Genomic DNA, 12,184 nt, shown 5'->3' on the forward strand with positions numbered 1-12,184 from the left:
TGAAGCCATTGCTAGCCCCCCCTCTGCCATGCTGACCAGAGCCTCTGCTGCTACTGCCTCTGCTGCTACTGCCTGTGCTGCCATTCCTGGTGCTGCTGCTAAAGCCACCGCCCCTACTCGCGTAGCTGCCGCCACAGCTAAACGCCCATCAACATCTACAGTTCCTAGTACTGCTCGTGTAGGTGCTGCTCAACGCACGCCAGTTTCTACTGGTGCTGCCCGTGCTGCTGCTGCCTCTACTGCTACCTGTGCCCCTGGCAGTTCTGCCACTGCTGACGCTACCAATCCTACTGCCCTTGCAGCATCCGTGCCGAGCCAGATGACTCTGCACGAGATTCTCAAGGAGCAGCGGGAAAAACTCGCAAAGGAGAGGAAGGTGATGGCCATGCTGAAGGCCGAGTCGGAGGCCCGTAATAAGAAGCGGACGACCACCCTGGCCTCGCCGATTACAAAGGTGTCGGCCAAGATGGTCAAACGGATAGTATCCTCGAAGGAGAAGCGGGACCCCAACCAGATGAGTACAACAAATTATTACAATATTCTTTCTGATGCTGATATGGATGTGGATGCTGACTGCAGCGAGGGAGAGACGGAAGCCGAGGAACCTGTTCCCACAAACAGGCCCTCTACTTCTCATACCACCCCCCGCCTGCCCCTACTACTGCGCACGCTAACAATGCTGCTGCTACTGCTGACGCCAAAATTGTGCGGCCAGCCCCCATTTACATTCCTAATGTCACAGATATTTTTCCCCTACTACAGTGCTTTGATAATGCCATTGGCGCTGGTACATATGATACCAGGCCGGCTGCTAATAGGTCTTTAAAGGTAATGTGCCACACCATAGATGGACATAGGGCCCTGATCCGGCTCCTAAATGAGGGACAAGGTGTCGAACACCACACGTTTCGCCTGAAAAGCGAGGGGAATGCGTATTGTTATACGCCACCTGCACCGCTCCACACCCACAGATTGGGTGCGTGAACAGCTCGGAAGACTCGGATATAAAGTGAGGCATATTGCCAATATCTTTAAAAGGTTTACAAAGGAGCCACTGGACCTATTCGAGGTTGAGCTAGAGCCTCAGGATATTAACAATAACATCTATGAACTAACGGCAATCTGCAGCCAACGGGTCAAGGTGGAGAAGCCCATACGTGCGCCAGGTGTTCCTCAGTGCCATAAGTGTCAGATGTTTGGGCACTCGAAGAATTACTGCAACCGTGCAGTTATTTGTTTGAAGTGCGGCGATAAGCACGACCCTAAGGACTGCCCCAAGAAGCGGGAGGAGGTGCCGAAATGCGCAAATTGTGATGGTCCCCATGTTGCCAGCTACCGTGGCTGTGTGAAGTATAAGGAGTACTGCAACAAAAGAAGAAATGGGTTAGATCAGACCAACAAGATGCTAAATAAACTTTCGATGCCTACCTTACCGCCACTCAGGGTTTGCGGCGTCCCCGCCAGCCACCCGTCATGAACCAGCAGGGATTTCCAGCACTGCAGCAACCTAGCCGCCGGCGAGCGCGCTCTGGCGCAAGAGCTCCTGCTCCTCCAGTTCAAATGAGCAGTTATGCCGATGCACTCCGCACACGGCAACCAGCGAGTCATTCCCAGCCTCTTCCTGGAGGCAAGTATGGCATTCGGTGCCGCCAGCAGCGACCACAACTGGATTCCAGCCCGTGGCGAGCAGTCAGAGTGTCCGTCCTAGCGATGAGCTCAGCCAGAAACTGGACTATCTCATCACCCTGCTGACTCAGGAGCGGATCCAGCATGCGGCCGCCGCTGCTGAATCTACTCAAAAGCTGGAAGGAAAAATGGATGTGTTAATTGCTCAAATGACAAAGCTTACAGACTGTTTATACGCTAGCATTCAGGCGAATTCATTTGCCAGAAATGTATAATCCTAATGCTAACTACTCTACCCGCCACCACAGCAATCTAAAGATTGTATTTTGGAACGCCTCGGGACTCCGAGGGAAGACAGCTGAACTTGCGGCATTTGCATGCAGACACGAAGTTGACGTTCTGATGGTCTCTGAGTCTCATTTTAAAAACTCAGAGACGTTCAGCGTCAATGGATACTGTACTTACGGTGCCAATCACCCATCTGGACTGGTCGTGGGGATCCCTGCTCTTAATCAGAGCTGGAATCCTTCATATTGCCCTGCCAAACATAACAACGGACCACATTCAGTGTGCATCCGCTACCCTGACCCTGCCTGATGGTGGCCGACTGGTGGTCTCTTCCATTTACTGCCCCCCAATGCAGGAATGGACTGAGGAGGACTTCTTGGCATTGTTTGGTCAGTTGGGCCGAGATTTGTTGCTGCTGGCGATTGGAACGCGAAGAACTCGTGGTGGGGAAACGCAAGGGCGTGCAGAAGAGGCGGAAAGCTGCTCAGGGCCGTTCAGGAAAGTAGCTGCAACATTCTGGCCACTGGATCTCCTACTCACTACCGTACAATACTCGGCATACAACCATCGGCAATTGACTTCGCGGTCTACAAGGGCGTGAGGGACGAATTGCTGCATATCTCCCATCTAAACGAGCTCTCTTCTGATCATCTCCCAATGGTGATTGAGTTGAGCATGTCTCCAGCGGAGGCGGTGACTAAGAGACGCCTCTTGCCACCAGGGGCTAGCATTTCGAGGTTCAATCGTGGCTTGACTCGCACATCCATCTGAATACTGAGCTCAGGTCAGCAGAGGATGTTGATGACGCGGCTAGCATTCTTGAGAGGAACGTGTTAGAGGCAGCCGAACATGCCACAAGCAGTCTGAGGAGGCCCGTCCGACCTAGAGTCCAAGCTGAGTACCAGGTCAGCAATCGCATACGGCTGATGATTGCCACCAAGAGACGCTGAGGAACCTGCTGAAGCGGAACCATGACCCGGCAGTGCGACAGCTGTACAATATGCTTGCCAACAGGATACATAAGGAGCTAGAAGCGGGCAAAGCCAGACGCGCTGACGCTATCATTGGCTCAATCGATCCTACAGATCGCTATAGTATGCAGAAGCTATGGAGATTGACCAATGGTTTGAAGCGGCAGCCAGCAGCCAATTTGCCTGTGAGGAAGTATTGTGCGGATGGAGAGGATAATGCTGACGATCCCTGGTGCAAGAGCACTGAGGAGAAGGCAGAGTCTTTTGCGTTGCATCTGGAGCAGAGATTCAAGCCTGTTTTGACCAGCGCGGCAGCCGACAGACGAGTCATCGAGGAGTCCCTTGAAGAGTTTGGATCCCCTGGGCCCAATCTGGGCTTCAGGGCGATCACTCTTCCTGAGATTGAGGCACAGGTCAAGGTACTGAAGCTGAAAAAGGCCCCTGGAATGGACAGGATTGACAATCGGACCATAAAAGCTCTACCTAAGTCTGCTCTTCTATATTTCGCGCTCATATGCAACAGCTCCCTTAGGATTGGTTGTTTTCCTAACAGATGGAAGCACGCGGCTGTTAGTATGATCCCAAGCCAGGAAAACCCGCCGATAAGTTGGCATCTTATCGCCCCATCAGCCTGCTTTCGGGCCTGTCCAAGCTGTTTGAGCGACTTATTCTGACCAGGATGATGGAAGCTGATGGATTTGTTGAGTCTATTCCAAACCATCAGTTTGGCTTCAGACATGTGCACGCGCTGAACACCAATTGGGGAGAGTTACGAAGTTCATCCTGTCCACCTATGAGAACAACCTGTACTGCTCTGCCATCTATATGGACATACAGGAGGCTTTCGATCGAGTCTGGCATGTGGGCCTGAAACATAAGATGAAGCAGTTGCTACCGGCAGCGATATACAGAGTCTTGTCCCACTACTTGGATGATCGGTCTTTCTATGTTGAATGCACAGGCGGCGTCAAATCGGGAAATAAAATGATTGCAGCAGGCGTTCCACAGGGCAGCGTACTTGGACCTGTACTATATAATCTGTACACATACGACATGCCTCTTCCTCGCGACAGTGGTATGCTCTTGGCCCACTTATGCTGACGACACAGCAATCCTGGCCACTGGCATGAACCAGCTCATGGCTACCAACAAGCTCCAACGCTTCCTACAGAGCATCTCCAACTGGGCAAAGCAATGGGGCATCACCATCAATGCCTCCAAAACTGTGCATATAGTGCATACAATTGCGCGCGATCCAACAGCCAGTGGCTGAATTGCAGCCGCACATTGCTGATCAGCGGATTAGTAGCATCGCTGTGCATTCGTATTTGGGGGTCAAGCTGGACGCTAAGCTCCAGTTCCACCAACACATAAACCAACGTCATCACAAAGGTCAGGCAAGGGTCCAAAAAAATGCGCTGGCTCCTAAACTCAAACAGCAAATTGAACCTCAACACAAAGGTAATGTTGTACAAGCAGATGATTGCACCTATCTGGCAGTACACATTGGCCGTATGGGGTCCATTAGCTAGCAGCGCGGAATTTGGACGGATTCAAGTTGAGCAGAACAAGACTCTTCGCCTGATCTGCAATGCTCCATGGTATGTGAGGAACGACACCATTCACAGGGACCTGGAAGTGGACATGGTTGAGGCAGTCTACGAGAAAACTTGCAAAAGGTACACGGAGCAAATGAGATCCCACCACAACATTGAGGCAGCCAAAGTGGTCAATGACCCTTATGTACCGCATAGAGTTACAAGACCCCGGTATTCCGAGTTTCTTGGAAAACACCTACCAAGGAACTCGCGAAGCACGAATGGAACCGCATCGAGATGATCCCTAATCAGCGCCCGTACACGGAAGAGGACCAAATCAGCCACGACAGGAACCTTGATGACATGCGGAGGATGCTGATCAGGATGGATCGCCCAGTGTCGCCGCCATCAGAGTATAACTATTACACAGAGGTCATACTCCAAGACGAAGATTACTGGAGCCTGCTCCCATAGCCACAATAGACTTGACGATCAGCAGCAGAAGACAGCGATTAGAGCAATTGGGCCTGGCAATTGAAGCAGCTTTGAATGATATATCCACTGATCTAACGGCTGACACACATTCGCGGCATAGCGAGAACGGCCAAGGCAATGGAAGCGCACACACACACACCAGCACAAATGCCCATGAAAGTCAACCACCGCCAGCAACAGGAACAAGAAGCACAGAAAACAACAACGAAAATGCTCAGCAGCAGTGATTACTTACCGCCAACAAATTCCCGTTTCAGCCCCTAAGAAGGCAACAACCATGGCTGCCCCTTTTGGACACAGAACACACAAACGCACGAAAGAAAACACAAATATATGCGAGCGCGACGAATGCCCCGGACAAAGCAGACACCGAAATGGCCGTTACGGAATGATCACTCTGCTTAATATCCTCCTAAACCGAGCAACTAACGACATAGGAATGGACAACTGCAAATTATTAAAAAGAGTAGAAGACTCATGCGACCGACTGCCAAAAACGCGTCCGAACAAGGCGCTGCTGTTCAAAACTATGAGCGTTAGCATTTCTGCTGCGCAATTTCTGTCTCCTCCTTCTCCTATAGATCTCGAATTGCCGCCAGTGAACTCCCTGAGAGGAAGAGAGAAGCCAACAACAACTGGAAGGTGGTGGACTTCGGCCATTTCCACTGATGAGACAACTGACCGTTGCGCACATACAAGCGCACATACAAACGCACATCCACACAAACGCTCAACTCAATGCTGGCTGCCCGGACCAGAGGGCGAACAGTAACGAAAGAAGGAAAGAAGACCAAACCAAAATAAGCAATAGCTCTGGCTGCCCCGGACCAGTGGCAGAGGAGAAACAAAAACAAGACAAAACAAATAGAAGACAAGACATAGAATAGATAACATATATATGTATACAATCTCCCTTTTCTGCCAATGAAGGCAACCAAAATGTTCCCCTTAATTATAATCTACTTTTAAATCTATCTATAGTATCAAGAGTATTATGCTTTAGCTCTACCCACTCCCTCTCCCCCTCTGGCAAACGGACTGTTTACCAAAGTGGAGAGATTTTCCCAAAAATATGTTTGCGCCGGCAGCACTGCTGGCAATGGAGAATTCGCGCTGTAAAAAAAAAAAAAAAGCATTGTATTTGCTGCCTACGGCTGCTAACAGCAGCTTGTAGACAGCTATTTACAAATATTTATAAGATACAGCCTCAACATATTGTACCTAAAATGCTAGATTAAGTATTGGTATAAATAAAGTCCCCATAGCGTAACGTAACTCTGGCTCCCCTAACCTGCTGGATCAGGCCAAGGCTCGAGCTGGGTTACGTTACGTTATGTTAGTTACGTATCGCCACCGCTGCATACGACACACAAAAAAAAAAGGAACCCACAGCAGCAGCAGAGGCGGCGGCGTTGGGCTGCTCCAGCTGCCTCCCTGAGTATGCCCAATGCCAGACAAATTCGGATGCTGCAGCGACAGCACCAACCAACGACAATCATTCCCCCCCCATCATTCTGCCAGCTGTCCCCGACATTATGCCCATTCTGGACAAGCTGCAGAAGGACCCGAGGGTGGGCAACAGCAGCTACCACACCAAGCTCATCAGCCGCAATGGTGTCCGTATCCAGGCCCGCGACGTGGCTACCAGGGATGCCATCATGGCAATCCTGGGCGATGGCGACGGCAACGAGGCGATGACTGGCCACTACACACACCAGCACAAGAGTGACCGTGGGCTACGGATCGTCGTGCGAGATCTACACCACTCCACAAGCACCCAACTAATAAAAAATCAGATGGCCGAATTGGGCTATTATGTTATATTTATTAGAGCCATTAAAGGGAGATCCGATGGACAGCCACTCGACCAGTTCGAGTTGGAGATAGCCCCCAAGCCTGATGAAAGCCACCACGATGTCCTCCAATTAACCCAGCTGGGCAACCAGTTGGTGACCGTCGAGAGGCAGGCCAAGCCGGTGGACCCAGCCCAGTGCCACAGATGCCAGGCATTCGGGCACACCCGCACCTACTGCAGGCGGTCATTCGTCTGTATGAAGTGTGCGGGTGCCCACGCGTCCACGGCATGTGCCAAGCCAAGGGCAGACGCCCCTAAATGCGCCAATTGCCAGGGCGCCCACATCAGCGCCTACAAGGGATGTCCGGCATTCAAGGCAGCAAGGGGCCGCCTTCTGTCCCACCGAGTGGCCATGCAGGAGTTGCGTCGCAAGCGCAGCTCGCTTCTGCAGCCATTGCCAGAGCAGCAGCCACCACCAGCAAGAACAACACCAGCACATCCAGGGCGCCGACAGCAGCAGCAACAGCCAGCTCAAACGCCAGCCAATCCCTGGCGCCGACAGCAGCAGCAGGCAGCACAGACGCCACTCAATGTCTCCTCTCCTGGGCGACGAAGAGGACGAGAACAACATCAGCAGAAGCAGAAGCAGCAGCAGCAGCCAATACATACAAATAAACAGACGCCTGCTGCCTCTGACCCACGCACTGGGCGACGACGTCCAGAGCAGCCATTGAGCCGTTCCCAGGCACAACAGCAGCAGCTGCTACAGCAGCCGCAGCGCGAACAACAACAACAGCGACAGCAGCAGCAGCAGCTTGCCAACAACCGCTCCCGGCAGAAGATGAAGCCGAAACGCCAATCCTGCGAGGGATCCTGCAGCCAGGCACTGATGGAGAATACGCAGAGGATGACGCGATTGGAAAAGAGGCTGGAAGCGATGATGTCACTACTCACCTCGCTCATCCAATCCCAGGCAGTGACGGCAACTCCAGCAGTTCCAGTGACATCGAAAAATCCACCAACAATGGCAGCAGCAACTGTGGCTGCCCCAGCTCCACAGCCACCACAAGAAACGTTAGGGCCAACGCCAGCCGCCACTCCAGAGACGGATCCTGAAACGGACGAAGAAAACGATGACGATGAGATGTGGACAGATGACGACTCCATGGATGACATTAAGGCCTACGCCCGCAACATGAGGTACCATCTTGACAACCAGATATCCTGGAACGCTGTGTACTAACTGGACACATCTCTGCCACTGCAACGGATTAAAAGACAAATGCATATCAATCGCACGCCACAACAAAAATGAACAACGGACGCTGCCGTCATCAAAGCAATTAAATAAATCATCTACACACACACAAACATCCATTGCACTTGGGCGGCCGGACCTGTGCCGTTCGAGTTATGCCATCGCCATCGTCCTTAGTTGGTGGCCGGATCCAGTGCCATGGCATTCAGAGTGCCCTATGGTCCTGGAAAAGGAAAAATCCATCAGCCAGACATACGATTAAAAAAGGGCGCTCAAAATACTTACCGCCAGCCATTCAGACACACACACACACAACCATTACACTTGGGCGGCCGGACCTGTGCCGTTCGAGTTATGCGTGTCATTGTCCATCATTGCCCACAGCTGGTGGCCGGACCAGTGCCACTCGCTCTACATCAGGGCCACAATTACCGACGCACACACACACACTCACATCCATTTCACTTTGGCGGCCGGACCCATGTCGCCACAGTACTATGTGTGCCGTCTACTCCTGGCTCCCAGCTGGTGGCCGGACCAGTGCCACTGGTTCTTCAAGAGGGCAGCCACAGCCACAACGACGACGAGGTGCTAATTGCAGCTACCTCTGACGACTTCGGATGACGCCAATTTTGACGACCAGGGGGGACGACGGGGTCGGCCGGTATGCAACGCAATGTCTTTACAAGCATTGTGTTTTGCTATGCCGGCCGATGCTTCTTGTCTTCCCTGTAGCTATAGAAAAAAAAAAAAGATATAGACATTGTTTTAAATTGTTATGTTTATTGTAATATTGTAAACGTAAATCAATTGTACCTGTTTTGTCTCGTCTTTGTTCCAGTGTAGTATCTCTTTTATTACCTGTTTTTCCGTCGTCTCCACTCCAGTCTACTACTTACCTGTATTGTTACTACTGCAAGTGCTTGTCTCTATTTATTTAGTGTATTTCCTTTTATTTTCCACGCAAAGCACATGCATTGTTTACCTTCTTCTCTTTATCTATTCCTCAATTGACTACGTGTTGCAACACTGCACTTTTTGAATCTTCGATATCATTTCTTTAACCCTTTCTTCCCCCCCCCATTGTTATTATCGTAATTAGTCGGTTCTCCGACACCCCACTACAAAATTATCACAATCTGTGATAAAACTTCGGCGGCAACGGTGCTGAGAATTGATTATCGGTTTCATAATCGATTTTCAAATCAGCATCAGTTGCCGCCACACCCTACCACTACGGCCTAAATTGAGCCAAATATGCCAGTCTTCGCATAAATCCACTACGTTCCCTATAAACTGCCCGCCCACATGTACATGATACATTCCTAGTCGTCTGCCCTCAGCAGGCGGCAAGGGTAGTAGAGGGGACTGAAGACCACATACCGCATAACAGCCAACAAAACATCAAGTTGACAAACTCACAGGGGATTGCAAATCAAACTTCAAGTTAGGGAGAATTACAGGGAAGAGACAGCATACTTTTGAGCGTGGCCCCACTTATCTTTCTTGACTTTCACACCGCACACACACACACTTGACACCCTCTTGACGATTCGTACTTTTGGAGCCTTTTGCCCCGATCGTGGAATCGTCTCGAGTCTGGATCTGTGTCCCAACGAGGAAGGTCGTGTCGTGGGCGTTGTGGAGTCGAGTCGTGTTTGAGGTTTAGTCCCTCCGTCAAAGTGCCGAATATTTTGTCTCTCTCTTGTTTTCTTTTTCCCTTGCCCCCCCCTGCTGACTGCGGGCCTAGTCGAGGTTACAAGTGTTTAACGTTGCTGCAGTTTATATGTTTGTAAATTATTGTGCCATTAAATGTACTAGTGTGTTTGAGTGCCGTTTAAAAGTTGAATTGTAAAACAAACAACAAAAAAAATGTACATAAATTAATATTAAGACATATACTGCCCACAAATCGAAAATATTAATAAAGCAACGCGCTTGGTTGCTGGCGGCTCACACCCCAGCCTCTCAGTTCCTCCCCCCTGTAAGGTGGAGCACTGTTGAGCCCTCAACCCAAAGCGGGTATATAATTTGGAATAATTCCAAAAAAGCGACAAAAAAAAATGCCTCTACTGCTACCTGTGCCCCTGGCAGTTCTGCCACTGCTGACGCTACCAATCCTACTGCCCTTGCAGCATCCGTGCCGAGCCAGATGACTCTGCACGAGATTCTCAAGGAGCAGCGGGAAAAACTCGCAAAGGAGAGGAAGGTGATGGCCATGCTGAAGGCCGAGTCGGAGGCCCGTAATAAGAAGCGGACGACCACCCTGGCCTCGCCGATTACAAAGGTGTCGGCCAGGATGGTCAAACGGATAGTATCCTCGAATGAGAAGCGGGACCCCAACCAGATGAGTACAACAAATTATTACAATATTCTTTCTGATGCTGATATGGATGTGGATGCTGACTGCAGCGAGGGAGAGACGGAAGCCGAGGAACCTGTTCCCACAAACAGGCCCTCTACTTCTCATACCACCCCCCCGCCTGCCCCTACTACTGCGCACGCTAACAATGCTGCTGCTACTGCTGACGCCAAAATTGTGCGGCCAGCCCCCATTTACATTCCTAATGTCACAGATATTTTTCCCCTACTACAGTGCTTTGATAATGCCATTGGCGCTGGTACATATGATACCAGGCCGGCTGCTAATAGGTCTTTAAAGGTAATGTGCCACACCATAGATGGACATAGGGCCCTGATCCGGCTCCTAAATGAGGGACAAGGTGTCGAACACCACACGTTTCGCCTGAAAAGCGAGAGGGGAATGCGTATTGTTATACGCCACCTGCACCGCTCCACACCCACAGATTGGGTGCGTGAACAGCTCGGAAGACTCGGATATAAAGTGAGGCATATTGCCAATATCTTTAAAAGGTTTACAAAGGAGCCACTGGACCTATTCGAGGTTGAGCTAGAGCCTCAGGATATTAACAATAACATCTATGAACTAACGGCAATCTGCAGCCAACGGGTCAAGGTGGAGAAGCCCATACGTGCGCCAGGTGTTCCTCAGTGCCATAAGTGTCAGATGTTTGGGCACTCGAAGAATTACTGCAACCGTGCAGTTATTTGTTTGAAGTGCGGCGATAAGCACGACCCTAAGGACTGCCCCAAGAAGCGGGAGGAGGTGCCGAAATGCGCAAATTGTGATGGTCCCCATGTTGCCAGCTACCGTGGCTGTGTGAAGTATAAGGAGTACTGCAACAAAAGAAGAAATGGGTTAGATCAGACCAACAAGATGCTAAATAAACTTTCGATGCCTACCTTACCCGCCACTCAGGGTTTGCGGCGTCCCCGCCAGCCACCCGTCATGAACCAGCAGGGATTTCCAGCACTGCAGCAACCTAGCCGCCGGCGAGCGCGCTCTGGCGCAAGAGCTCCTGCTCCTCCAGTTCAAATGAGCAGTTATGCCGATGCACTCCGCACACGGCAACCAGCGAGTCATTCCCAGCCTCTTCCTGGGAGGCAAGTATGGCATTCGGTGCCGCCAGCAGCGACCACAACTGGATTCCAGCCCGTGGCGAGCAGTCAGAGTGTCCGTCCTAGCGATGAGCTCAGCCAGAAACTGGACTATCTCATCACCCTGCTGACTCAGGAGCGGATCCAGCATGCGGCCGCCGCTGCTGAATCTACTCAAAAGCTGGAAGGAAAAATGGATGTGTTAATTGCTCAAATGACAAAGCTTACAGACTGTTTATACGCTAGCATTCAGGCGAATTCATTTGCCAGAAATGTATAATCCTAATGCTAACTACTCTACCCGCCACCACAGCAATCTAAAGATTGTATTTTGGAACGCCTCGGGACTCCGAGGGAAGACAGCTGAACTTGCGGCATTTGCATGCAGACACGAAGTTGACGTTCTGATGGTCTCTGAGTCTCATTTTAAAAACTCAGAGACCTTCAGCGTCAATGGATACTGTACTTACGGTGCCAATCACCCATCTGGGACTGGTCGTGGGGGATCCCTGCTCTTAATCAGAGCTGGAATCCTTCATATTGCCCTGCCAAACATAACAACGGACCACATTCAGTGTGCATCCGCTACCCTGACCCTGCCTGATGGTGGCCGACTGGTGGTCTCTTCCATTTACTGCCCCCCAATGCAGGAATGGACTGAGGAGGACTTCTTGGCATTGTTTGGTCAGTTGGGGCCGAGATTTGTTGCTGCTGGCGATTGGAACGCGAAGAACTCGTGGTGGGGAAACGCAAG

General features: G+C 51.0%; 2 protein-coding genes across 3 annotated transcripts; both read right to left on the reverse strand.

The window, feature by feature from the left end:
* Window positions 1–1,621: 1,621 nt before the first annotated feature.
* Window positions 1,622–11,605, reverse strand: LOC117195257. The gene is made up of 2 exons (XM_033399878.1): window positions 11,241–11,605; window positions 1,622–1,802 (listed from the first exon to the last, which is right to left on the reverse strand). The coding sequence occupies exons 1-2, from the start codon at window positions 11,579–11,581 to the stop codon at window positions 1,796–1,798; spliced, it is 348 nt and encodes a 115-aa protein (XP_033255769.1). The 5' UTR covers window positions 11,582–11,605; the 3' UTR covers window positions 1,622–1,795.
* LOC117195258 lies at window positions 7,457–8,090 on the reverse strand. 2 transcript variants are annotated; one of them, XM_033399881.1, is made up of 3 exons: window positions 7,918–8,090; window positions 7,668–7,825; window positions 7,457–7,599 (listed from the first exon to the last, which is right to left on the reverse strand). In XM_033399881.1, the coding sequence occupies exons 1-3, from the start codon at window positions 7,964–7,966 to the stop codon at window positions 7,477–7,479; spliced, it is 330 nt and encodes a 109-aa protein (XP_033255772.1). In that variant the 5' UTR covers window positions 7,967–8,090; the 3' UTR covers window positions 7,457–7,476. The 2 variants fall into 2 exon arrangements, with proteins under 2 accessions (XP_033255772.1, XP_033255770.1); XM_033399879.1 differs by lacking the exon at window positions 7,918–8,090 and having other exon boundaries at window positions 7,668–7,908.
* Window positions 11,606–12,184: the final 579 nt, after the last annotated feature.

Source organism: Drosophila miranda, unplaced genomic scaffold, assembly GCF_003369915.1.
Source record: "Drosophila miranda strain MSH22 unplaced genomic scaffold, D.miranda_PacBio2.1 Contig_AX15_pilon, whole genome shotgun sequence".
Classification (NCBI taxonomy): Eukaryota; Metazoa; Arthropoda; class Insecta; order Diptera; family Drosophilidae; genus Drosophila; species Drosophila miranda.